The following is a 24,673-nucleotide window of genomic DNA, read 5'->3' on the forward strand; positions in this document are numbered from 1 at the left end:
TGTTCTACACCGCAGATCCGGAGACAGAACGTGCATCTGCGGCCCGCGAACAGGCCGACGTCCGACCACCCCCCGCACACCGAGCTGCTCTCGCGCCTGACCCGGGCCCGAGCAGAGCATCAACAGCCAGAACAAAGCTACAGACAATCTCACGAAACAGACTCACAGTTACGAAAGCGCACGCGGTGGGATGCGCACGCACTGCTTGGCCGGGATGGGACGCTGAGGGGCTTGTGCATGACGCGGAGTCGCACCCTATCCTTGCCCGCTACTTTCTATAAATGGCAGCCCGCTTGCCCCCGTTGCCTCTCCGTGTTTACTTCCTCTCGCCTTACTGCTGCTCCTCCAGTATCAGTTTGTCTTTCTTTTTAGTTGCTTTGCTTGTTATAAACTTATAGACATGACAACCATGCCTGCTGTTAATACTCGTCTGGCCTCGATCTCAGACGTGGCCCGCGCGACTCCCTCTCCCCAGCCTACGCATCTCTCGGTTCCCGGATCAGCTCCGGCCTACCGCCATCCCGAGTCTGACAGAGTGGACTCTGCAATCATCGGTGGACCGCATGTTATCAAGGAGTCTCCTTTTTACGTCGCGAAGCCGTTCGCGGGCAAAGAGGCCCAGATGGAAGAAGGTGAGGATCCGGCCTGATCTGGCGCACTGTTTACCTATTTGATCTGCGCTGACCTAGTCCCCCGTGTCCTTTTCACGGGTTATTTTTGCAGTCATGGATGAGCTTGACAGTCGAGGATTTATTCCAGACTCTTTGATCCAGGACGAAACCAAGGTACGTTTGTTCTGTCCACATGGTCTCGGTCTCGCTCACAAGTAGCCCGCGTGCTAGCGCGTCACTTGGCAATGCATGAGTCCTACGGCCAGGTCTCGCAGACTGAGCGCATAAAACCCCACAACTAACACAATCTCTTACACAGTGGTTCTACAACACTCTTGGCATTGATGGTAAGCCTATCACCTCCGTATCCTGCTGCCTTGCGGAGTATTCTGTAGCCGCTCAAAGCGGCCGAAGTGCGGCTTTGGGCCAGTACGCGAAGTGTCTGTTTACTCAGATCGGCGATGGCTGTCGGCTGTGGCGGTGCGCCTCACGCTATGACTATTGCCTCACCCCAGCCGCACGTGCTCAGCTCAGACTTATGTCGTTTTCAGAAGCTAATTGCGTTTTGCTTTATTCGTGATCTAGACCAATATTTCGCAACCGAGTCCGTGGACAACATCGCCAACCATATTCTTTCTATTTACGGTGCCAAGGTTGCTGCCTTTGCCAGACAGGACCACAAGTTTGAGCTCCGTCTAGACCGCGAGGACGAGGACCGTGCTGTCTACATCGACACCAGTGTGCCGGGAATCGCTAACCTTCGCGGTCCTCAGTATGAAGAGCGCATTGACACAAAGTACCTTAATGGCTCGGCTCCTGCGCGGGCCTACAGACTTGAGACCTTTCGCTCAATTACGCGTCCTGTCGACAATGTAGCGGAGGAGGAGCCCCAGCAGTTCCGCTGCTACTTTGTCTACAAGTGCGATTTCCCTGAGGGCGATGTCTCCGAGGACGAGACCGACATGCTGAAGATCTCAGACAAGCGATTTTACGAGAAGGCGTCTGAAAACACAAAGAATATTTACAAGTCGGTGATTGAGCTCGCTACTAGCAAGACTTCCGGTCCCGTGATTGACATGTACGAGATTGAAGGCTCGCGCGAGCGTCGTCTCGTTATTGCCTATCGTCAGGGTTCGGCTAGCAACTACTTCTCTGCGCTCTCTGATCTTTATCATTACTATGGCCTGACTTCTACGCGCAAGTACGTCGAGCAGTTCAAGAATGGTGTCTCGGTTATGTGTGTGTACCTGTCACCCTCTCCAAAGTCGTCAAAGTTCCCACCGATCGAGCATTCTATTCACCAGGTCATCAAGGAAGCATCTTTGCTGTACTGTCTCCCGCAGAACATCTATCGGCCGCTGTTTGCTCAGGGCGAGCTGAGTCTTCAGGAGTCGATCTACGCTCATTGTGTGACGATCTTTGTGACCCATTTCCTTAATCGTCTGGGCCCAGAGTACTCCTCTCTGGTTTCGATCCTCGACGATGGAAATTCTGCACACCAGGAGGTTATTGGTAAAATTAAGCGAAGATTGCGCCAGGAGACGTTCACGCGTGACTACATCTTTGACATCATTTCGTCACAGTTGGAGCTTGTGCGCCAGTTTTATCTCTCCTTTGCAAGCACGCACTATGTGCCCGCGGTGGGCGAGGACGCAAGTTTCCTCCCGACGTTGTCGTACCAGCGACTAAAGTCTAGCACCGTGCTGTCTGATGACGCGCTGTCAAAGCTGGTGAAGCGCAATGCGGCGAACGATCACCATGTGCTGGTCATGGAGGCGTTTCACTTGTTCAACAAGCATGTCTTGCGTACGAATTTCTACACGCCGACTAAGGTTGCTCTTTCGTTCAGACTTGACCCTGGATTTTTGCCCAAGCTCGAGTATCCCCAGCCTTTGTTTGGAATGTTTTTGTGCGTCGGACAGGAGTTCCGTGGATTCCATCTTCGATTCAGAGATATTGCACGTGGCGGTATCAGAATCGTGAAGAGTCGAAGCCAGGAAGGGTACAATTTGAACGCGCGTACTCTGTTTGACGAAAACTACAATTTGGCAAACACCCAGCAGAGAAAGAATAAGGATATCCCCGAAGGCGGATCAAAGGGAGTGATCTTGCTTGACTATGAGCACCAGGACAAAGCTACGGTTGCGTTCCAAAAGTATATCGACGCAGTGCTTGACTTGCTTCTTCCTGGGGATATTCCGGGAGTGAAGAACAAGATTGTGGACTTGTACAAGAAAGAAGAGATTATCTTCATGGGACCGGATGAGAACACGGCCGGGCTTGTTGACTGGGCGACGTTGCATGCGCGCGAGCGCAAGGCGCCGTGGTGGAAGTCGTTCTTTACAGGCAAGTCGCCAGAGCTTGGAGGAATTCCGCACGACGAGTACGGCATGACGAGTTTGTCAGTTCGCGAGTATGTCACGGGAATCTATCGCAAGGTAGGAATTTCCGGCTCGGAAGTGCGAAAGCTGCAGACAGGAGGTCCTGATGGCGATTTGGGATCGAATGAGATTCTGCTTTCGAATGAGAAATATGTTGCGATTGTGGATGGTTCAGGCGTGCTTCATGACACTAACGGGATTGATCGCGATGAGCTGTTGAGACTTGCCAAGGAGCGCAAGATGATTTCTGATTTTGATGTCAGCAAGCTGAGTGCGGAAGGGTACCGGGTTCTGGTTGACGAGAAGGATGTTGTGCTGCCGAGCGGTGAGGTGGTCGAGAACGGGACGACGTTCCGTAATCTGTTTCACCTTCGATCAGGAGCTTTGGATCAGATCCAGATGTTTGTGCCATGCGGTGGAAGACCCGAGGCGATTGACGCTAACAGCGTCGGTTCGCTGATTAGGGACGGCAAGTCGACGATCCCGTATATTGTCGAAGGCGCGAATCTGTTTTTGACGCAGGAGGCCAAGCTCAAGCTCGAGGCGGCGGGGACGATTATTTTCAAGGATGCGTCGGCAAATAAGGGCGGAGTTACGTCTTCGTCGCTCGAAGTTTTGGCGTCACTTGCGTTTGACGACGAAGGGTTTTATGAGAATATGTGCGTCTCGGATGGTAAGGTGCCAGAGTTTTATACAAAGTACGTGGCGGAGGTGCAGGAGATCATCAAGAAGAACGCGTATCTGGAATTCGAGGCCCTCTGGCGCGAGCACGAGTTGACAGGAAAGCCGCGGTCTGTACTCTCAGACGAGCTCTCGAACGCAATCACCAACCTGACGGAGGAGCTTCAAAACTCCAGTCTTTGGCAGGACACTGAGTTCCGCGACATGGTTCTGAGCGAGGCGCTGCCTAATCTGCTGATGAAGAAGATTGGGCTTGAGAAGATCCTGGAGCGGGTGCCGGTCGCGTACTTGAAGGCGATCTTTGGATCATACCTTGCCGGACGGTTTGTGTATGAGAAGGGCGTGAGTCCGGGACAGTTTGCGTTTTTCGAGTTTATGATTCAGAAGAGACAGGGCGTGGTGGTGAAGTAGTGTGCTTTTAAAAGCAGCCTGGTTGTCTTTGTCTTTTATTCTTTGCCGTTCTGTTTGATTTTCACTTCAGCTTCTGTTTACAGCTGACTACTTGCTGAGACTGTCTTCTACCGAAGATTTGTCGTCGATAACTATAGTAATTTACAAAGATGGTTGAATATCGTTAATAATACATTACATAACCCAAGAGATACGCATCACCCGGGGCGCAGCCAAATTAGACATCCCGAAAGAGTTTAGCGGCGGAAACTGCGGCGAGTTATTTTCCCCCGAAATTGATATTTTATATCATTTTTGTTCGGTCTGTTCATGTGAGTTAAAAGAAGAAGCAGCGTAAATAGATGCAAAAAATCTATTATTGAGCTATTAATGCGCGTTGTTGGGGATGGTCCAGCATCTGCAAACAGCAGAAGAGGAGCACCGGGCGAGCAATGAGCTATCGCAGAGCCGATTAAGGTTTGCAGACACTTTGACCCTTTCAGACCGCCGCGTGAAGAGGTTTCACCACCGCCGAACACAGCCTTTCTCTCTCTTTCCTCCTCTCTTTCCATCTATAAATCCTTCCTGCCTCGCTTTTCCTCCTTCTGCCTCACCAGATCACTGCTACTACTACTACTTCCACAGACATGTTTATTTCCGACGATATCCAGCGGGCGATGCTCGCCTCCCTGCTCGAGAAGCGCGACAGCCTCGACGATGCCGAGAGTACCGTCGATAACGCTACTGATAAAGTCGTCAGTTTTGCCCAGTGTATGTCATGCCCCCTCGTCCTGCCTCTCTTTGATCTCATTCCTGACTCTTTTGTAGCATTCAAACACTGGGATACCTGCATGGCCAACACCGGCTGCAAAGTCATCGCCATCGTTGGAATTGTCCTCGCCGTCTTCGTTGGTACGTCCCCCTTCCTCGCCGCCGGCGCCCGTCACCCTTGATCCACCACGACTAACCCTCCTCTGCTCATCTCTAGTCCTCTCCCTCTGCGCATGGATCATCCGCATCGTCTTCTACGGCACCGAAGCCGCGTGCTGGCTGTGCTCCAAATGCTGCGGCCTCTGCTGCACGCGACGGGATCCCCGCTCCCGCGCTGCCAAGGCCCCGCCAAATATCTACAACATCAACCCGCAGCAGCCGTACTACGCCGGTCCTCCCGCGCCGCCCGGAAACTACAACAACTACAACAACAACCAGTACGCGAACAAGAACTACGCAAAGTTGGATGATGATAACATCGAGATGGGAAGAATGGGAAAACGGTACTAGATACAGGAAGTGTGCGGTCTGAAACAAGGTGGATATTATTTCCTTTTGTGCATTTCAGCGCACCAGACCCTTCTCATATGAAATCAAACGGGCGCTCTCCTCATATTTACTAGACGCGAAAGAAAAATTACACAAAAAAAGGAGACAGCAAAGAAAGATAAAGACGAAACTGGATCGAATCATACACCAAAAGGCAAAAGGCGTTTATCTCTCTCATCAAGGCAATCTATCAATCCAATCCGATCCATCAACATCAACATCAACATCAACATCAACATCAACATCAACTACCCCCCCAGGCACATCTTCCGTGACCCTTCACCATTCCTCCTCTTTGCTTTTTGGGTCCATTTACAATTTCTTACAACGGGGTTCTCTTTGCTTTGTTTTCGTTATGTCTGTCTGATTTATTTTTTTATATGGCGATATGTGGTTGCTGGTTCTACAAGGCTTGCGATATGGGTCGTTTACTCTGCTTTTCTTTTTCCTTTTTACTATTCACTTTTAGAGGGTGAATGAGAGTTAGTGAGCCAAGTGTGAGAAAGTTGGGATTATGTTTATATATCCGAGATTTATCAATGTATCTTCATAACCGGGGGCGACCGGTTCGTTTTACCTGTTTCTCTTCTATATCTCATTTTGTCGACTATTCATTAGCATTTCTTCCTCTCTATCATTCCTTCCATAAAATTTTCTTATAGAACTTCCAATCCGTTGGAGGTGTCTTCTTGCTTATTCTCGAGAGATAGATAGAATAGAGTGCGAATGCATGTGATGCAATACACCATCGAATTCCACGAAAAAGTACATTACAAGCTATCAAAACACCAACCCAAACTATTACTCTTTCTCGTCCGCGTTTACCTACTCTTTTTCTTCTCAAAGTATCCAAGCCAAGACTATAAGCAAACAAACAAACAAAGCATATGTAAAGAAGACCGGGACACAAAGCTTGACGTACACCACACAAATTACCCAGGATATAGCAAATATACAATAACACAGATCATGCAGGAACTCCCAAACAAAAACTCCCTCGATCGCGTTGTTCTCCACAATCTCACACTCTCTTACGAATTGTACTTTGCATGTGAAGGAGGCGGCGAGTTCGGCGGCGGGTAATCACGCATCTCGTACTCCTCTCTCGCAGTAGCGTTGTTATAGTTGCCGTTCGAGTTACTGTTCGATCCGTCCTGGCCGTAGTAGTACGTGTCTGCCGCGCCGCTGCCGACACCGGTTTGCTGGGGATAGGGATCGTTCGCGGGCGGATGCGTGCCGTACGCAGGCGGAGGCGGTTGATACTGGTTCTGTTGCTGCGCGCCGGCGTAGTAAGGACCTGGGCCGGTGGGTTGGGTTTGCACTGGTTGCTGGGTGTGGTAGTAGCCACCTGCGGGGCCCATCCAGGTTGTTGCGTAGGCGGGAGGTTGTCTGTCACTAGTTAGTTTCTACTCGACAGTATCCAAAAGACAGAAGAAATTTGGAATAGCATACCCTGTCTTTGCGCGTTTTCTATTTCTCGTGCATCTGCGAATGAAAAAATAAAAGGCGTCAGCAAACAAGATGTGACAAACGCAATAACAAAGTTGAAAAGCGGTACGTACACCCACAGCCAGCAGCACAGCAGGGCAACGACAAGAATAACTCCTAAAAGCACCCATCTTCCCCTATGTCGAATATTCGACGGTTAGACAATAATTCAAGCAAGATATCAGTTGTGGGTATGTCGACAGCAGCTTACCAATAGTACCTAAACAAAAAGGAGAATAACCCAGATCAGCGACCGCGGGTGAGAGAAGAAGAAAGCAAGGATCTACATACCAGCCAGTACAGTTATTGTAATATGAGCATCCTATAACAGAGAAATAAAGAGATTAGTCCTCAGAACACGGCTGAATTTGGTCAACTGACTGCTTTGATCCAAGGAAAGATGATAAACACACCGTATCCGCCCCAAAAACGCTTGACGAGTGACAACTGCTCAGCAGCAGCATCAGCAGAAGTAAGCGGTGCCATGATATCCAAAATGATTTCTCAGAAATGTAAATTTCAAGGTCGGTTAGTCACTGGTTTGTATTAAATAGGAATAATGAACGCAATGGATGAGTATCTAATTCCAAAAGGGCTGTGCGGAGGCTGTGCTTTGAGCTGCTCTGCTCATTGTCTGCTTTCATTCAGATGCACTATTACGTCACTCTGTTTACTCTACAAGGCCCTTTGCTTACACATTGGCAGATACAGAAATAGAAGCCAATGCTTTCTTTCTTCTTTCGAAGAGAGATTGGGAAAACATTCTACAGTGCTGGACTGCTCTTTTTGAGTCTCAGTTGACTGATGAGAGTAGTTGGTGTGCAAATCCACTGATAATACATCTATACGGCTTCACGTATACGCATCAAAACCGCACCACTACCCTCCAAGTCTCCAGTATCCAAGATCCCAAAAACTCGCCCATACAATTTCCATCTCCTTACACCTCTTCTCATCCAGTTTACTGTTTTTTGCCCAAAATACGCCAGTCCTGATGGCGGGACTCAAGTCATCGCGATCGTAGGGCGGTTGATCTAATCAGATCCGGTGGAATGGGGTTGGGCTAGGGTGCTGCATCCTCCTCGGTAGAGCCAGCTTATTTCGAATTATTGGCTTGGAATGTAAACACAGCAGTAGGGAGATAATTATAATAGATAAAGATAGAAGAGACTACTCAGAATCAACTCAATACTAGAAGACTAAGCAGTAGAGGAGTGTAGAGTAGAGGAAGAGGGTGGATCAAAGAACTCGAGACTGATAAGATTTCTGTGTTTTTCTTTTTCCCAGTTCTTATCGTCAGGTACATCACTTCGCAGCTCCTCATCCTGCCCTCCAGGTCTCTATCAGATCCCAAGCACCCAGCAACAATCAACCTCCCCGATCTACAGCAAAAGCAGATCCCCGACGAAATCAACTCCCGCAAGCTGGTGGTGGTGGTGGCTGCCTGCTGCTCTCGTGGGTGGTGTGGTCGCTAGCACGGGCCCCGGAACCTGTCCGCGTTTGTCTAGAACGGTCTGTCCTGCGCTGTCGAAACTCCCGTCTGCAATTCTACTCCACCTCTGCTGTCGTCGTCAATTAACTCGATCGAGTCTTCCCCTCTTCCTACTGACAGAACGTCTGTCTTGACAAAGTCTCGTCTATTCTCGAAGCAAGTTCTCCTACGACCAGCATACACCCAACGACGAACGCAAAACCACACACGATGGAAAAAAAAGAAATCGTCATCGTCGGCGGTGGCATGTTTGGCGCCTACCTCGTCGCCAAATTCCGCGACTCGTCAAACAGTCTCACGCAAAAGATCCACATCACCCTCGTCGAGCCTCGCGAGGACTTTGTCTACATGCCGCTCAATGTCCGAAACTGCATCGAGGACGTGGCCGAGTTCGAGGTTAAGCCGTACGATCGGATATTTGCCAAAAAGCCAGAGCTTGGACGGGTGGTTTGCGATCGAGCTGTTGAGATTGATGAGGCGGGAAAGGTTGTAAAGTTGCTTTCCGGCGAGGAGCTGAGATACGACTTTTTGGTATGGGTTTTGTTTACACATGATGTTTCTTGTTAGATATCAGACTAACATCCTACAGGTCGTCGCTACCGGCACAAGCTACAGCTCCCCCAACCAAATCCCCTACTCCACCCACGCCGACATTCTCTCCTACTTCTCCTCCATGCGCGAGACCATCCAAAACAACTACCACCTCATCATCATCGGCGGCGGCGCCACGGGCTGCGAACTAGCAGCCGAGATCAACGACCGCTTCCGCAACACCAAAAAAGTGACGCTGGTCCACAGCGGCAAACTGCCGCTCTCGGACCAGTACTCTGAAAAGCTGCGGCAGAAAGTGCTCACGTATTTACTGCAGTCGCGTGTCGAAGTCATGTTGAAATCAAAAGGTGTGGATAACGGCGACGGCACGGTTACTGTCAACCGCAAGGTGCGCGAGAAGGAAGTTATTGAAACCGTCAAGGGCGACGTGGTTTTCAGGCTCTACGGCCAGAAACCGGCGACGGACTGGATGCCATCAGAATGGAAAGACGACCACGGCCGCGTCCGCGTCAAGCCTACGTTCCAAATCAACTCTCCCGCCTCAGACGGCACCGTCTTCGCCGTCGGCGACATCACAGACGTCAAAGAAGCCAAGACCGCAAATAAAGCCCACGGCGCTCTTCCTGTGATTGTTCAAAACATCGCATCTCTGATCGCCGGAAAAGAACCCGTGAAGAACTACAGCCCGCCGGAAGTCGAGTCGATTGCTTTGACGATGGGCAAGTGGCGCGCTACGGGACAGGCAGGGTTGCCATTAATTGGACCTGTGCTGCTACCGTCGTGGCTTTTGCTCAAGTTGCAGGGCGAACATGTCAATGCGGAGAATGGTGTGAAGCCGATTGGATATTGAGTCTGACTGCAGTCATTTTAAGACTAACGGAGTTTAATAATGGGGTTTTGTGGTTTTTTATTTATTTTGTAGTTTGTATTTGTATTTTTGGTATAGCATTGAATCTTCTCATGTCGTTTTCCTAGTTTTTGAGTAATTTCTGTTCATAATGATAATATCGTTGTATTTGTTCAGTGTTTACATTTTAAAGTTCAGGCCGAATTGGAAGGTGCGGCGTGCTCATAACCTCGTCCACCGTCCACTTCAAAAGATCTCAACTCTCTTCCTTACTCTTATCCACACAATTTCCTGCTCTACAAACCTTGCTATCTCTACACACCATGTTTGTTTAACTTCCAATCTATTGCGTAATATCTCTATAGCACTTCTGCTAATTTCTTGCTATGTTATAGGCAACGTGCTCTCTCCTTCCGCTCGCGGCAGTCGTCAGACGACGTCCCGCTCTCCCCGCTCTCATCCACCATGATCGCCATACCCTCGCGTTCCCGTTCGCCCCTCAAGTTCCGCTTCCCAATCCCCAACTCCCCTCTCTCCCGCCTTGTTAAATCCTTCTCACCCGTGATCTCGCACTACAAATCCGCCGCCAGCGCCGCGTGCACCACCGCGCAGCTGCTGTCGGACTGGGGCGATGTCACCGGCGACCTCGCGGTTTCGGACGTGGCGGATAAGTTTGGCGTTGTGTTTCACGAGGTTGCGTCGGTGGATATGAGGTACGTCAGCCAGCTTGAGGAGTTCAAGGACTCGCTCGCCACCATCCTCGACGTCGCGTCCTCAATCAAGCCAGTGAAAGCCCACCAGGCAAAGCTGCGCGAGCAGCTCAACCGCGCCCTGGCCGCCTCCAACAGCGCGTCCTCCCCCACCTCCATGAGCTCCGGCAGCTCCCAACTAACAACCTCTCAGCTCATCAAGCAGGAAGAGAACATCGCCAAGCAGCAACGCAAGGTCGAGCAGCTCCAGCGCGAGATCGTCCGCGCAGACGCAGAGAGCCTCGTCGCCGACGCGCAGCTCCAGAACGCTACCCGTGAACGTCTCCGCGTGGCGGCGCAGTGTCATCTTGACGCACTCCAGGAACGCTGCGAGCGAGGTCTCGTCCTGGCGAAATACGGCCGCCGGATCGCGAGACTGCTCGACGGCGACGTCATCGTGCCCGGCCAATCTATCCCCGAGTACGGCGGCGAGCGCGCGGCAAGGGAGCTTATGAGCCGTCTCGAGGACGAGCTGCGTACCTGGCGGCCGGGCGCGCTGACTAATTGCACAAACGTCAGCCATACTCTTGTTGACGAGCGTCCGATTTGCGGGACGGAGGAAGAGGAGGAGGAGGAGGCGAATGCGGAGTATGCGCGCTCAGGCGGGTTTGGGGAGCAGTACGCTGCTGCTGCTGCTGCTGCTGCTAGCATCGTTTCCCCTTTGCGTTGATACCGTGTCTGTTGTCCTGAGTCTGGTTTCTGTTTCGGGATGTTCTGTTTGAGTGCTGTCTTTACCTATTTCGTTTCTTTGTCACTCTGTTCTGTATCGTCTATCGATTAACTCAATATGATCTATCTGATGAACTGCCCAGTCGTGCCTTCCCCTTCTGTAAATGCTGTTCTCTGTCGAAGAAGTTCTTGTAATTTATAAAAACTATCTTTGTTCTTTAGTACCTAGTAGAACTAGAACGAATGAACAAGGTAAATATAGCTGTTGTATTATACACGATAACTATAGTCATGCAGCCCCAAAAATACAATAAAAATATGTATCCGGGATAGAGAAGTGAAGTAGAGATTATGTAGATCCAGATGTTATATAAATCTAAAAAAAAATGACAAGAAACCCAAACTACCTGTATAATGAAAAAAATATAAAAAAACCGTGATCAGAAAATGGAGGATATAACCGGAAATAAAGGTGAATAGAAATATACAAGGCATCCATAAAATAATGAGGAAGATGTAAAATGAAATTAAAACCCAGTGTGATTTTGCTCTAGTTTGGTTGTCTATTCGGTTTCGACCGCAATGATGATCTCCTCTGCATCTCTCTGTGACACGCCCGCGCTATGTTCCGCACCACCACCCGCGCCATCAGCACTAGCCGGAAAGATCGCGCGCGACGCCGCAGAAGACCTCATAGAGATGCGCTTGCCGACCTCGTAGAACGAAATCATGATTGCGCACGACACCGAGACCTTCATAACTCTCGGCACGAGGCCCTTGAACAAGCCCGCGACGCCTTCTTCCTCGGCGATGTTGCGCAGCATCGAAAGCATCCCGTCGAGCGAGGGGTCTCGATTCCGCAGGACCTGGCGCCGCGTTTTGGCCACGTCGAAAGGTGTCGTGACAAAGGCTGCGAAACTGCCTGCTGTGGCGCCGGAGAGGAAGGCTTGCAGGAACGTCGCAAACTCGCTCGGGGGTTGCAGAGGGGTGTTGATTGCGCCGAGCGGTTGCTGGCGCGACTGGTTGTATTTGTCGAGGAGCGTGCGCATGTTTTCGTAGGCGGCCCAGTACACGGCCGAGAACGGGACGTCGCGCCAGAGTGTTAGTGTGAGGCCACGCCAGAGCGACGCGACGCCTTGCTGGCGAACCATGACTTTGATTCCGTCCAAGGTAGTGGCGAATGCTTCTCGTGACGAAGACGGCATTTTGCTGGTTGTTGTTGATGTTGACGAGGAGGTGGACGCTGTAGGTGATGCTAGGGACTGGAGTCGTGTTCGAAATAGTTCGATGGGGGAAATAGCTGAGGTCGCAAGTGTTCGGGCAAATGCTCCTGCCACAAGTGGCGCGAGTGTGTCGTTCTGGATGGGGACATTATGCCGTAAATGATCATATCCTACAAAGTAAATGACATTTGCTGGGATCGACATTCCCAACGTGGGCGACAATCCTCGCCATAACGCAGACGCGCCTTCGTTCTTAATAATCTTGTTGAAGCCGTCAAATGTCCCCCGAAAAATATGCCGCTGCGAATACTGCTGAACCGCGCACTCGTCAAAGTGTGAGGCGACGCAGTAGTCGACTGTCGACGGGATATTGAAGACATCGCGGCAGCACGCGGTAACGCCCAAATCAGTCGCCGCGATTTCCGACGGGTTTAGCCGCGGGAATGGGTATGATTTGAACTCGGTAGCCGCCGTGCTGACCGCCGAATGTGAAGCGTGTCGCGAAGGCTGTAGACTATCTTGGAGCTGTAACCGCACTCGAATGACATCTAGCGGAGTTACTACAAAACACACTGCGTCAGCATCTCTCCACCATCAGACAACAAGACACAATGTAAAACATACTGACTAGCGAAGTTATCAGAGATCCAGAGCATGCTGATAATGTCCTCTGAACTACTGTGATCCCTTCTTGCTCGTTCTGCCGCCGAATGCTATCCGCCGTCATCCCGCCACTTGGCCTGGATATATGCTGATCCTTTTGAATTGACTGTCTTTCTTTCGACTGCGTTTCCAGACGATTGTAAAGGACCGTTTACCTTCTAAACAGAAACAAAGATAATTGACGTGTCACCAATTTCCTTCTTTTGCAGACAATAGTAGAAGTCGTAGATTGAATCTCTCGAGTTTGTAGATTCCAGAAAGTCAGAAAATCGAAAATTCGCGATTAACTCCCCGGACCGGCGCTTTCTTTCTAAGCTGCCGACTTTTGGCGCCACAGCCTAGAACCAGAGAGAGTACAGGGCCCTTGGGATTACAGTCAACTGCGTACATTCGCTGAATTACGTACATTTTTACTTTTACTTAGCTATTAACCGGTTGCTGGGATTTTATTGCTTTTGGTTGAGGGTTTAATTGAGGATAGGTATAAGACAGGCTCGTTGTTGTTTGCGGTTTCATAGATTACTCAGCTGTGCACAATCAATCACTGAGCTTGTTTCTGTTACTGCTCTAAAGCCCCTCCATCTCTCGCTATACGGCCTTCCCAAATGACAGCACCTCGTTCTATTACCATCAACCAGACGCTATTATTCAGAATTGACATATGTTTTCAACTTTTCCGCGATTCGTATAAAAATAGTACAGACAAACCGTTTAATCTCGCCAACACACAAGCCGGAGTTACCACCGGTGCGGCACTTTTGAGAGAGAGACATGGCTTGATCTGTTGACCTCTGTTATCGTCAGTCCTCCCATTCACTCATCCGCACTATCTTGGGCGTATTCATAAAATCTCCTTTTAATAGGCGGGGTACGAAGAGCTTATAAACATTCTAATATCTAAATAGTCCGTCCTATCAGCAAACTCATATCTGCCAGATAATCCCTCAACCCGCATTGACTTTGCCAGAACTCGAACTCGATGTCTCACGCTCGACAATCTTACAAATCCAAAAATCCGAGTTTGCAGCTCTGCGCTCCGTCGGGACAGCCGTGCTAAGCTTCTATCCCAGCAGCCGAGGCTTGGTGGCCGAAGCCACTAGCTGCAGGATGTGCTTGGCAAAATCCCTCTTCTTTCTACTGGATGAATGTATTTTAGATGACAGGGACTATACTGCATAGAGGAGCACAGGCGCATGTAAGTATGAGGATGTCGGTGGCTTTTGACGAGCGGTGCGTAGGGGTTCCGGGAGGGATCCGAGGACGATACGAACAGAGTGTTTTCTATCTCAAGAGCCAACTAGCCAGCCAGCCATCTCCCGTTATCTGCACTAAAAACAATGTACCGCATCCACCCTACTCGAAAAACGAGGTATCGTGATCATCACGAACTTTTCACAGGGGAAATAACGCCTCGGCAGTGCACCGTCGGTTATTATTCGATTAGGAACAGAGACTGGCCCGGGCGGCGCACAGAATCTATTCCGAGATGCGCTAGGGTTTAGATACCCGCTGATTGTCAACACGAGAAAGATTCTTGTCTGTGGACCTGTAGTGGCATCTACTTCTCATAAACATTAATGATCAATAATTCTGAACATTTTCTATTATTTCTATTTCAATTGATATATCGGAGCAGCCGAATATCGCGTACCGGTACCAGAACCGATCGACGGCGGAAACCAGTCAGGATTTCCGCTCCGACAGCGGCGCACTCTTCTCCTGTTCTCTCGCCGGCAATCGTCAGGCCTGCACTAAAACTGCCTTTTTTAGGAGAAGTCTAAGACAATCGGTCTACGGTGTACAGTCTGGCGACTAAGATTTGGCGCTACAGGTCTTCTTATCGGACGCCTTCCCTATAATGTACTCGGGCTTGTGGATATCTTTCATCTCCGCTCCTTTACTGCTGTAGCCTCATGTATGCAGAGGATATAGCATTGATGTACCGCAGTCTTGCGGTATCAGTCCTATATCGCGCATCTTTCGAGCTACGAGCACGCTAGCTTCATGCTAATGCTCACATTGAGTTGTTCGTTGAACATGTCACCTGCGGTTATCATGTTCGTATATAACGGGCCCCACCACCTCTCATGTCTGTCCTCCGTTGTTCTGCAAACCCACACCTCTCACTGCGCTCTAACTTGCTGTGAGCAACAATGGACCACGACATTGGCGCCGATTATGACGAAAAGAAAGGGACCCAGCCCATAGTGACTGTCACCGATGCCTTCTCTGTCAAAGATGAGAAATCCTCTCCCGAAATCACGCAGGAAATGCGTGAAAAGATCCTCGACCGGTTTGGCAACAAAGCGCGCGACGACCACCTGAACGCCGTCTCGCGCGACATCGACTTTGTTCTCGACAAGATCCTGACTATCTCGCGCGAGGAGGCGCTCGAGATTCTTATCGCGGCCGTCGATTATCACAACGACGATGTCAATTTCCCGGCTGAGACGATGGAGAAGATTAAGCTGCTTGTCGCGGGCGAAGACGCGTTTGGTGCTGATCCGGAGACGTATGATTTTGACCTCAAGACCGAGGCGTGCTTGATTGGGTTCTACTCGCCGTATCCCGAAGTGCGCTCCGTGACTGATCCGTTCGACGATCCGACGATATACTCAGAGACCATGCGCGTCTATTTCTTGGCTATCATTTGGACAATCATTGGTACCGGTGTCAGTCAATTCTTTACCTTTCGTAAACCGTCGATTTTGATTACGTCGGCGGTTATCCAGCTCTTTTTGTTTCCTTGCGGAAAGTTTATGGCTCTCGTGATGCCGGATTGGGGGTTTACTCTTTGGGGTACTAGGCATTCATTGAATCCTGGTCCGTGGGTGTGTATACTTAGTTGTTTGATGTCGTATAGTTTGTGCAGGACTAACAGTCGTATAGACTTTCAAAGGTTTGAATACACTATTTGTAGCGGTGCAGATATAGATCTGGTGCTAAATTGTTTTAGAGCAAATGCTGGCAACGCTGATGGTCAACGTCGCTAACGGTGGTATGTAAAGACTTTGTGCTCAATAAAGTGTTCTTATCTGACATCTTTTTAATGATAGGTACCTACGTTACAAGGGTAAACATAACTTGGAAACACACATCAATATGCTATCTCTGACATTAAATAGGACAACATCCTCACTCTGCAACTCACAAAATACTACGGCATCCCAGTACATCTCGGCTACGAATTCCTGATGAACTTTTCGTCCCAATTCTTCGGCTTTGGTCTCGCAGGTCTTCTGCGCCGCTGGGTATGCTACCCCGTCAAAATGGTCTGGCCGACCGCGCTCGTCACAATCGCGACCAACCGCGCGCTGATGAAACCCGAGCGGAAGGAGAGCATCAACGGCTGGACGATTTCCTCCTACAAGTTCTTCATCACCACCTTCATTGCCAGTTTCTGCTACTTTTGGCTGCCGCAGTATCTATTCCAGGCTTTGAGCTCGTTTAACTGGATGACCTGGATCGCACCGCAAAACTTCAATCTCGCAATCATCACCGGGAGTTCGCTCGGGTTGGGCGTCAACCCGATTCCGTCGTTTGATTGGAATATCCTGAACTATGACAACGCGCTCTCGGTGCCGTTTTTCTCGTGCGTCAATCAGTACATTGGAATGGTGCTCGGACTGTTCTGCATCTTGGGGGTTTACTACGGCAATTACAAATGGGCCGGATACATCCCCGTCAACACCAACGATCTGCGCGATCGATTCAACGAGTCGTACAATGTTTCCCGGATCCTAACCAACGGCTTGATTGACGAAAAGAAGTACCAGGAGTATTCTCCGCCGTACTACTCGGCTGGATTCATGGTCACCTACGGCTCATACTTTGCAATGTATCCGCTCACGCTGGTGTACATTTTCCTCAAGGACTGGCGCCTTATCGCCTCCTGCTTCAAAGATTTCTGGAAAAGCGTGCGCTACGGCCGGTCAAACTACGACGCACAGCAAGACCCGCACTGCCGGATGATGGCGAAGTACAAAGAGGTACCGGACTGGTACTATCTTGTCATTCTGTTTCTCTCGTTTGTCTTTGGCGTGGTTTGCGTCGAAGTGTACAGGACCGAGAGCAAGACCGCGGTCTACGGCATCGTCGTCACTATCATTGTCTCGATCGTGTTTTTGATCCCAATCTCAATCATCCAAGCCACGACCGGATTCCAAATGTCAATCTCCGTCATGTCGGAAATGATTGCAGGCTTCATGTTTCCCGGCAACGGACTTGCCAACCTCGTTTTGAAATGCTACGGCTACCAGACCGAGAAACAGGCCGAGACGTACGTGATCGATCAGAAGATGGCGCATTACGCAAAAGTCGCGCCAATGGGAGTGTTTAGAGGGCAGATGGTCACTACTATTTTCCAGTGCTTGGTCTCGATTGGTGTCTTGAGTTGGCAGCTGTCGAATATTGACGGACTCTGCGATTCCGATCAGCCGGACAGATTCAGCTGCCCGGGTATTAAGACGATTTACAGTGCTTCGGTGATGTGGGGTGTATGTTGTTTTGTGTTTTTTCTTTCAGTGCTGAGCGAGATACTAACAAGTGATGTAGGTAATTGGACCGCTTCGAACGTTCCAGGGCGTATACAGCGTCTTTAGCTGGTGCTTTTTGGTTGGCCTGCTTCTCGCACCAGTGTTTTACATCTTGACGTGGAAGTTTCCCAAGCAGTTCCGGTATGTTTTTGTTGTAGTCATTTTGAATAGCTAAGAAACTAACGTATCAAAGGTATGTAAATATTTGCGTGGTCGTGGGCGGCATAGGTAACTGGTCACCCTACAACCTCTCCTACTACACCGGCAACCTCTACCTCTCCGCCATCTTCATGTTCTTCATCCGCCGCCGCTACCTCGCCTGGTGGGAGAAATACAACTACGTGTTCTCCGCCGCCATGACCGCCGGCGTTGCATTCAGCGCAATCATCATCTTCTTCAGCGTCCAGTATAAACCAAAACCAATCACCTGGTGGGGAAACACCGTCTCAGACGCCGGCATCGATGGCACGTCGGCGACGCGGTTCGCGTTGCCGGAGAAGGGGTATTTCGGTCTCGAGCCGGGTACTTTCCCCTGAGTTGGGTACATTCAGAGCGCATATGTTGGCGTGGATGTACTTTTTAGCTGTGTTTTTGCTTAGTTTCATATGATCTGTCTAAATCTGCATTCTTTTGTAATAATCCAATTCAAGCAATCAAACACGTGATTAGTGGCTGCTGCCTCGCGTACACATCAGCCAGTTCGTAGTAGTACACCAAATCAACGTTCTCTACTCAGTTCAGTCCTCCGCGATCTCAAACAGAGCAAACCAGCTACGCACAGTGGGTCCAAGCACAGGAAGTCATGTGGAGGGAAGAGGGGGTTAAATGGAGTAGAAGCCGAGTTAAGGAGCCGAACCAGGTCATTGGGTTAGGGCGGAAGATCATGGGGGACAATGTCTCAGAGCCGATGTTCTTGGCTCTTGCTAGCACTTGCACCTGCCTTAGTGCGGGTTGAGGTTAAGCTGGCGTATGCGTATTTGTTGCCGGAGCTGAAGAGAGAAGAAAGAGAAAAGAAGGAGAAAAGGAGGGCTAATGACGATCAATAGTAGACAAGCTTGATCACAGGACGCTCACACTGCTCGAGACTCGAGGTGATTGAGCTGGATCAGGTGGACCCGTGATTGTACGCTGACTAAGGATAAAGTGGGGTGGAGAAGGGAGGAGTGGGGGAGGGGAAAGGGGATGATGGATGGGGCAATAGGCAGGGTTTGGTTGAGTCTAAATCGGGACAGTGAACCGGTTTAGTGAGTCGCCGCCAGCCTTGATTAGGCAACGGGGCGGAAGAAGAGCGGATGTGACAGAGAAGGCCGATCTGTTTCGGGCAGCGAGAATAAGGCGAGAGACAATGGAGATAGAGAGCGATTAGGGAAGTGAATGGGTGAATACGGAAGAAAACGGAGCAGGAGCGGAGGTTTAGGGGAAAGCCGAGGTAATGTGAGCCGAGCGAGGAGGTTTCTGAGAGGATTTTTGAAACCGGAGGTGCGAGGGATTATATACCGAAAGCGAACAACTGTTGCTAAAATAGAGCGAGAGAACCGGAGATGGTGTCTCGGGGAGCGATGACAGAGAACAGGACTCGTGCGAGAACTGAGGAAGGACCCCGGGAAGAAGGCAGAGCGGCGGTGGCGATGGTTTTCTTTTCGGACGTCTTTCCCACGCTCTTCTCTGCCTCTGTTACTCGTCTTCCTCTCTCTCTGCTCTCGCGCTTCGGATGTGTTGTCGGAAAAACTATTTTCAGGCGGTCGGACACCCTTCCGAAAAGCACAGACGCCCCTTCTACCCGTACAATCCGTGGGCCCAGACCAAAATTCTATTCGCCAGTATGAACTTGCCGAACCTCAGCTAGCAAAAAAACCTGCTGAACAGACCGAAAAATTTTTCATTCCAGCTCGTGTTTGTGCCGTTGCTGGTAATAATACTGTGGCGATTTCTCAAAAACCGCTTTCGGGTAAAGAGCTTCAGAGCGCAGGGATCACCAAAACCCTGCCTGCTGGGTTCCCTGGATGGCGCGTCAGTTACATCCTGATCCCCCGGTTCGTTCGCTAAGCTGCAGGCCTCCTTGCTTGCGCCCTTTCCGGCCACTGTCGATATTTATTTTTCTGTTTCTAGCAAAAATGATATGTTATATTCTGCTCTGATCTACAAATATGACTAGCTGACCGACCGCATGGCTGGCTGTGATCTTCCCGGCGAGCCGGTGCTTTCTATTTCTAGTCCTATTGTACGAAACTGTCGTAGCAAAGTCTACTTTTTTTAGTATCCAAAACTTATCCCTCTCCACCAGTGCATAATAACCCAAACGATTCCAAAGAAAAAACAAAATAAAAAATCTCTCAGCACTTCATACAAGTACAGAAAGTGCAAAAAAAATCAGTAATTGGAGTTGGTCTTATGCGGGATCGAACCGCAGATCCTCGCGTTATTAGCACGATGCCTTAACCAACTGGGCCATAAGACCAATTACGACAAAAAAATTGGTCTGGCCCAATATAAACTGAAAATTGTTGAAGTTTCGATGCGCTTAAAAGTGGATAAGAAGAATAAAAAAGTTGATTATCTGCATCAGTAAATATATGTAATCAAGAATCTACACTATTTGGAGCTATATAATGCTCCTGCACCCTCTCAGACCTCGTCGTGTTCGGCGTACGAAGGAGGAGGACGTGGGGACAAAGGCGTTTAGGGTACTAAACTAAGCGCGCTGTCCCTGTTTGCACTACGCGAGATGAGTGTGCGCTTATGATCTGAATATTCAATACTGTGTGATTTACATTGTCTCCGAAAGATAAGACGACGATAAGACGAGCGCTGTTGCGGCTGGCGGCTGCTGGTGCAGCGGTGCTCGCGCGCGTATAGGCACGTTCACTTCGTGGGGTGTCTGAATGCCCGACAAAGAACACAGTTAACCAGCAAACAGCCAGGTCGTGTGACAAAGCGATAGTAAATAAACAAGACCAGCAACCGGCCCATGACTCGCGCGCTCTCTCGCCATTTTCTCGCTCTGTACCCGGTTCACTATCCGCTCCGGGATCTGCCCAGGCCTTCCTGTGCTGTGTTGTCCAGTCCCTGCCCGGGCGTCGCAGAACAATAAAGCACGCGGAGCGCTGTCTACCGATTCGTCCTGTCCGCTGCTGTTTGCGCAAGGTCTCAGACGATCGGGTTCAGAACTTTTATTCGGCTTTTAGGCTTTAGGGCTGAACCACCTCCCGGTTCCGGTTCGTTTGTGAACAAACCAGCGCCCACCTAAACGGCTGACAGTCCGCAGCTTTGCCGGTCCTTTCTCATCCTCCGCGCCTGCTGCTCGTCCTCCGTCCGTTGCCCTCCGTCCGTCTTTTCCCACTCCGCCTTCCTCACCCGCCCCTCCTCATCCCACCCTCCTGGTCCGCACTCATCCTCTCCTCTCCCTCCCTGACCTCCTGGCTGTAGTTTGCTCTATCAGCCGGCCGTATGTCGCCGTCGCCAGATCTCGCAGCGCAACCTCTTGAGCCCCTGCTTTCGGACGCGGCCTCGACCTCGTCCGTCTCCTCCGCAGACACCGCTCTCACCGCCCCAGACCTAGCCGTGCTCTCCTCCTCCTCGGTCTCGACTATCGTCCCCCAGCAGCAGACGCAGCAGCAGGACCTCCAGCAGCAGCAACAGCCCTCTCAGCCGCAGCACACTCACGACCAGCAGCCCATGCCGGACGAACAGCAGCCGGCTCTCCCCGCAGTCTCTGCCGCTCCCGAGCTGCTCTACGCCGCCAACGACGACTCCGTCATCCAATACGAGCCTTCGCGCCACGTCGACTATCTCTCCCATAACTGGCAGGAGGCAGATATCTCCTCCTCCTGGCGCTACATCGTCCTCCGTCGTAAGGATGTCGCGAACTCAGCCCGTCTCGAAAACGCTTCCTGGCGAACATGGACAAAGGCCAAATACAACCTGAAAACCGTCTCACCCGAGAGCGTCAACTGGTCAGTAGTCCCTTTGTTTCATTCTCATCTTCTTTCTCTATCGTTTGTTTTTGTTTTCCGTCGCGTCCTTGTTTTCCACACGGAAGATAAAGATTTTCGCGTGATGGCGTTTTTGTCACCTTTTTGCTTTTTTCTTTTTCCGGTGCTGTCATCTGCCATACTTTCCTGGTCAGAGTGGCGTTGGACTACAAGTCTACAAAAAAGCATCCGGAGTAAAGAAGCATCCGTCTCTTCTGTTCGCTTTGGTGTGTTGTGGCAGCCAAGGCGGATGGGGCGGGCGTGTGCTACGACATCTTCAGTGAAAAGGATCTGTTCTAATATATAGCGATCTTTAGGCTCAAGGACTACGACGTGACCTGGCTCTACGGCCCACTTGCGACGCAGACAACCCGGCCCTTTCTTGACTCCTCACCCAGCAACGAGTCCGCGACCGAACGCATCCGCAACACCGGCGCGCTCTCTCCTCCCCTGCGATCCTCAGCTCGATCGGACACCATCGAGAGCAGAAGTAACAGCAAGCTTTCAAAGAAGCCGATTCTGAAGAAGCGCAGCATGTCTGAGGTCATGCTCTCGCGGTCAGTCTCGTCCTCGAACCTAATCAAACAGGCGGCGGCGTCGGTTGCCGCGGAGCGACACCTGCGTGCTCCGGGAACCACGCCGACTACAGCATCATACTCATCCCATCAGTCTCCATACATGTCTCTATCCCCCGACGATCGTCGAGATCCGCGATTCCCGTCATCGCTTGTGGCACGGGGCTATGCGGCCAGCACGGCTAATTTCAGCGATCGTTTGACTATGCTGGACAGCGCCGCGCAGAAGCCATCGTCGACAAAGCACATCCACTTCAGCGATCGCGTCGAGCAGTGCATTGCGCTGGAAGCCAAAGATGACGACGAGGATAGCGGATCGCACTCGGTCTCGGTTTCGGCTACTTCGAGCGTCACGTCGACAGATGACGAAGACGAGGACGAAGAGGAACCTGGTTTGTTTCTCATGGTGCGGTCTGGATCTGGATCCTTTCAGCGACCGGCTTCGCTGGAACCGCACACGATCGCCAAGCTGCCGGCCACGAGACTGAAGTACGTGCCCGAGATTGACGATATGCCGGGATTGAAGAACAGCAGCGGCAGCAACCATAGCTCCACAGTTTCGTTCTCTATGGGCGACGATGATGGAGATGATGAATATGATGATGACGATTACGATGATGGAGCTAGCATCGAGTACAGAAGCGACGATGAAGAGCATCGTCGGTATCGCCATGGACTAAGCAGCGACGACGAAGAGGATTATGAATACCGATCAAGAGCGGCTCGGCCATCGGACGGATACTTTTCCGCCAACCCTTCTTCGTCGTCGGGAGATTATAGCTATAGACACCGACACGACGAGGAGCCAGAGTCGAATTTCCTCGAAGACGTGCCGACGCCGACGTTGTCGTCAATGTCGCGCAACAACTCGAGCTCAAACCTTCGGAAGACCTCGAGCGGCATCAGCATTGCCTCGCGCTCGTCGACCTCAAACCTACAGGCTGTCGCCGCTGCCGCACAAGGCGCGACGCACGTTATCGGATCGTCGTATGCGCGTTCTAGATATCTTGAAGACGCCTCGGCCGAGCGAAGCAGCGGTGGTGGTTTAGAGTCGACCTCTGAGAGTGACGACGAGGAGATTGTGGATATGGACAGCAACTTGCTTTCGTCGCTGCGGCGCGACAGTGTGGTGCTTGCACGGGGAAGAATCGGCGAGCCGCTATCGCCATCGACGCAGATCGATCCTGCATATTCTGTGAGCTCTGCGATTAATAATACGCCTGTGTCTGCGCCTGCGCCTGCTGCAGATGCCGCGGCGAAAGAAGTGAAAGCTGTCGAAAGCATCAGCAGTGAGAGTAATGACAAAGCCAACATCAGCAGCAGCAAGCGGCCCGCGAGTGTAAACTCAGAGGCATCGGTGCCCACGCCCCCGGTGGTCGACAGTTCATCCGAGCACTCTGACGACGAGGAAATCGAGCAGCCGCAGGGGTTCTGGGGTCACGTCACGCATGCTTTCAGCGCGGCCAAAGAACTAGGCGGTGTGTTTATGAACGGCGGACGATGGAAGTCGTCTACCAGTGAAGAAAGACAGGAGCGCAGAGCATCTGCTGCTGCTGCTGCCGAGAGCGGTTGAGAAGTCATTGCAAGAACTATGGCGGGTAATTAGTTGATTGGGATGTCGACTGAGGGTCAGAGATTCGAGCCGTGCTCCTTTCTTATAAGATCTCTCTATCGGTAATATCAAAAGGTCTGCATATCTTTGTTATATATGCTTTTTTTCGTTTTTTTTTCTTCTCTTTACACTTCTTTTATCGCCTTCTCTGTCTTCTCCTCACGCCTCATTCTATAGTTTTTCCTTTATCTACCTCATTATTAACTGGGCATATGGTGTAAAAAAGTTTCCTTTTTTTATTTTTTTTCTCTCTATTCTAATTCTCCACTTCTTCACTTTTTTTCTCCCCTCTCAATTGTCTACCCTACTTTCTACTTCTCTTTTTTGCTATTATAAGTTATGGAGTCTCATAGGTTTGAATGTCTTTTGTTTTGCCGATAATGAATGAAAAAAAATCGTTAGCTATTATAAGTGCGGTCGCAAAGTTAAGCGGGAACCAGAGCAGAGCAGTGTAGGGCAGCGCAAAGTCGGCCCGGATCGGAGGAAGGGGCGACGCGGAACAGAGGCAACCTACAGTGACATTAACAGCACAGCTAAAAGCAACTGACATCACGCAACTTTTGCGGATAAATAGGTGTAAATGAGAGAAAAGTGCCGAGGAATCACTATATTTGCAAATGGGCAGGGAGAAATGGGTCTCAATTAATATACGCGAGCTAGCCGGCGCAGCTTTAGGGGTTTAGGCTGCTGCGCGGGATCTGCGATGAGCGAACGAGGCTTCGGTCTTGTTTCTCCTCGCTTGGTCCTTGACGAGTCGCTGCTGTTCTCCGTCTACAGCTGCTGTCTTCAGTGGTTCCTTCCGCTATCGTACCGTCGGATCATTGTATTCTATCACTGCTTCTAGTGACGAAGTAGGTTCAGCCGTTCCTGGCTAGTGCGGGGTCGTCTTAACTACTGTGACCACCAACCTGTAA

At 50.6% G+C, this 24,673-nt stretch overlaps 8 protein-coding genes and 1 non-coding gene across 9 annotated transcripts; 6 read left to right on the plus strand and 3 right to left on the minus strand.

The window, feature by feature from the left end:
* The first annotated feature begins 252 nt into the window (after positions 1–252).
* Positions 253–4,273, plus strand: BZA70DRAFT_282778 (Glutamate/Leucine/Phenylalanine/Valine dehydrogenase-domain-containing protein). The gene is made up of 4 exons (XM_064913342.1): positions 253–632; positions 724–785; positions 931–958; positions 1,197–4,273. The coding sequence occupies exons 1-4, from the start codon at positions 401–403 to the stop codon at positions 4,082–4,084; spliced, it is 3,210 nt and encodes a 1,069-aa protein (XP_064766606.1). The 5' UTR covers positions 253–400; the 3' UTR covers positions 4,085–4,273.
* Positions 4,274–4,557: 284 nt separating this feature from the next.
* Positions 4,558–5,727, plus strand: BZA70DRAFT_67915 (uncharacterized protein). The gene is made up of 2 exons (XM_064915324.1): positions 4,558–4,975; positions 5,052–5,727. The coding sequence occupies exons 1-2, from the start codon at positions 4,711–4,713 to the stop codon at positions 5,342–5,344; spliced, it is 558 nt and encodes a 185-aa protein (XP_064766607.1). The 5' UTR covers positions 4,558–4,710; the 3' UTR covers positions 5,345–5,727.
* A 687-nt stretch (positions 5,728–6,414) lies between these two features.
* On the minus strand, positions 6,415–7,357 carry BZA70DRAFT_268997 (uncharacterized protein; the record flags this gene model as incomplete). The annotated part of the gene is made up of 6 exons (XM_064911192.1): positions 6,415–6,772; positions 6,836–6,868; positions 6,946–6,988; positions 7,083–7,091; positions 7,163–7,193; positions 7,253–7,357. The coding sequence occupies 6 exons, from the start codon at positions 7,355–7,357 to the stop codon at positions 6,415–6,417; spliced, it is 579 nt and encodes a 192-aa protein (XP_064766608.1).
* A 1,216-nt stretch (positions 7,358–8,573) lies between these two features.
* BZA70DRAFT_268998 (uncharacterized protein) lies at positions 8,574–9,765 on the plus strand (the record flags this gene model as incomplete). Its single annotated transcript, XM_064911193.1, has 2 exons — positions 8,574–8,894; positions 8,953–9,765. 2 exons carry the CDS (start codon positions 8,574–8,576, stop codon positions 9,763–9,765), a joined length of 1,134 nt encoding a protein of 377 aa, XP_064766609.1.
* A 269-nt stretch (positions 9,766–10,034) lies between these two features.
* Positions 10,035–11,220, plus strand: BZA70DRAFT_282787 (Eisosome component PIL1-domain-containing protein). Its single transcript, XM_064913343.1, has one exon. The coding sequence runs from the start codon at positions 10,228–10,230 to the stop codon at positions 11,179–11,181; it is 954 nt and encodes a 317-aa protein (XP_064766610.1). The 5' UTR covers positions 10,035–10,227; the 3' UTR covers positions 11,182–11,220.
* A 191-nt stretch (positions 11,221–11,411) lies between these two features.
* BZA70DRAFT_68573 (mitochondrial carrier protein) lies at positions 11,412–13,523 on the minus strand. Its single transcript, XM_064915325.1, has 2 exons — positions 13,028–13,523; positions 11,412–12,963 (listed from the first exon to the last, which is right to left on the minus strand). The coding sequence occupies exons 1-2, from the start codon at positions 13,128–13,130 to the stop codon at positions 11,744–11,746; spliced, it is 1,323 nt and encodes a 440-aa protein (XP_064766611.1). The 5' UTR covers positions 13,131–13,523; the 3' UTR covers positions 11,412–11,743.
* Positions 13,524–15,219: 1,696 nt separating this feature from the next.
* Positions 15,220–18,137, plus strand: BZA70DRAFT_291163 (OPT oligopeptide transporter protein-domain-containing protein; the record flags this gene model as incomplete). The annotated part of the gene is made up of 7 exons (XM_064914275.1): positions 15,220–15,897; positions 15,956–15,965; positions 16,023–16,064; positions 16,123–16,139; positions 16,192–17,562; positions 17,621–17,742; positions 17,795–18,137. 7 exons carry the CDS (start codon positions 15,220–15,222, stop codon positions 18,135–18,137), a joined length of 2,583 nt encoding a protein of 860 aa, XP_064766612.1.
* A 1,848-nt stretch (positions 18,138–19,985) lies between these two features.
* On the minus strand, positions 19,986–20,059 carry BZA70DRAFT_t77. The gene has a single exon. It is a non-coding gene; the product is annotated as a tRNA-Ile (tRNA).
* A 989-nt stretch (positions 20,060–21,048) lies between these two features.
* BZA70DRAFT_291164 (uncharacterized protein) lies at positions 21,049–23,720 on the plus strand (the record flags this gene model as incomplete). Its single annotated transcript, XM_064914276.1, has 2 exons — positions 21,049–21,554; positions 21,890–23,720. 2 exons carry the CDS (start codon positions 21,049–21,051, stop codon positions 23,718–23,720), a joined length of 2,337 nt encoding a protein of 778 aa, XP_064766613.1.
* Between the last annotated feature and the right edge of the window lie 953 nt (positions 23,721–24,673).

The sequence above is a fragment of the Myxozyma melibiosi genome, assembly GCF_037950935.1.
Source record: "Myxozyma melibiosi strain Phaff 52-87 chromosome Unknown BZA70scaffold_11, whole genome shotgun sequence".
NCBI classification, from domain to species: Eukaryota; Fungi; Ascomycota; class Lipomycetes; order Lipomycetales; family Lipomycetaceae; genus Myxozyma; species Myxozyma melibiosi.

Coding starts and splice junctions, on each gene's coding strand:
- BZA70DRAFT_282778 (XM_064913342.1), top strand. CDS start 401: ATGACAACCATGCCTGCTGTTAATACTCGTCTGGCCTCGATCTCAGAC. Junction 786..930: donor TGATCCAGGACGAAACCAAG/GTACGTTTGTTC, acceptor TCTCTTACACAG/TGGTTCTACAACACTCTTGG. Junction 959..1,196: donor CAACACTCTTGGCATTGATG/GTAAGCCTATCA, acceptor TTCGTGATCTAG/ACCAATATTTCGCAACCGAG.
- BZA70DRAFT_67915 (XM_064915324.1), top strand. CDS start 4,711: ATGTTTATTTCCGACGATATCCAGCGGGCGATGCTCGCCTCCCTGCTC. Junction 4,976..5,051: donor TGTCCTCGCCGTCTTCGTTG/GTACGTCCCCCT, acceptor GCTCATCTCTAG/TCCTCTCCCTCTGCGCATGG.
- BZA70DRAFT_282787 (XM_064913343.1), top strand. CDS start 10,228: ATGATCGCCATACCCTCGCGTTCCCGTTCGCCCCTCAAGTTCCGCTTC.
- BZA70DRAFT_68573 (XM_064915325.1), bottom strand. CDS start 13,130: ATGACGGCGGATAGCATTCGGCGGCAGAACGAGCAAGAAGGGATCACA. Junction 12,964..13,027: donor TCTGATAACTTCGCTAGTCA/GTATGTTTTACA, acceptor TGTGTTTTGTAG/TAACTCCGCTAGATGTCATT.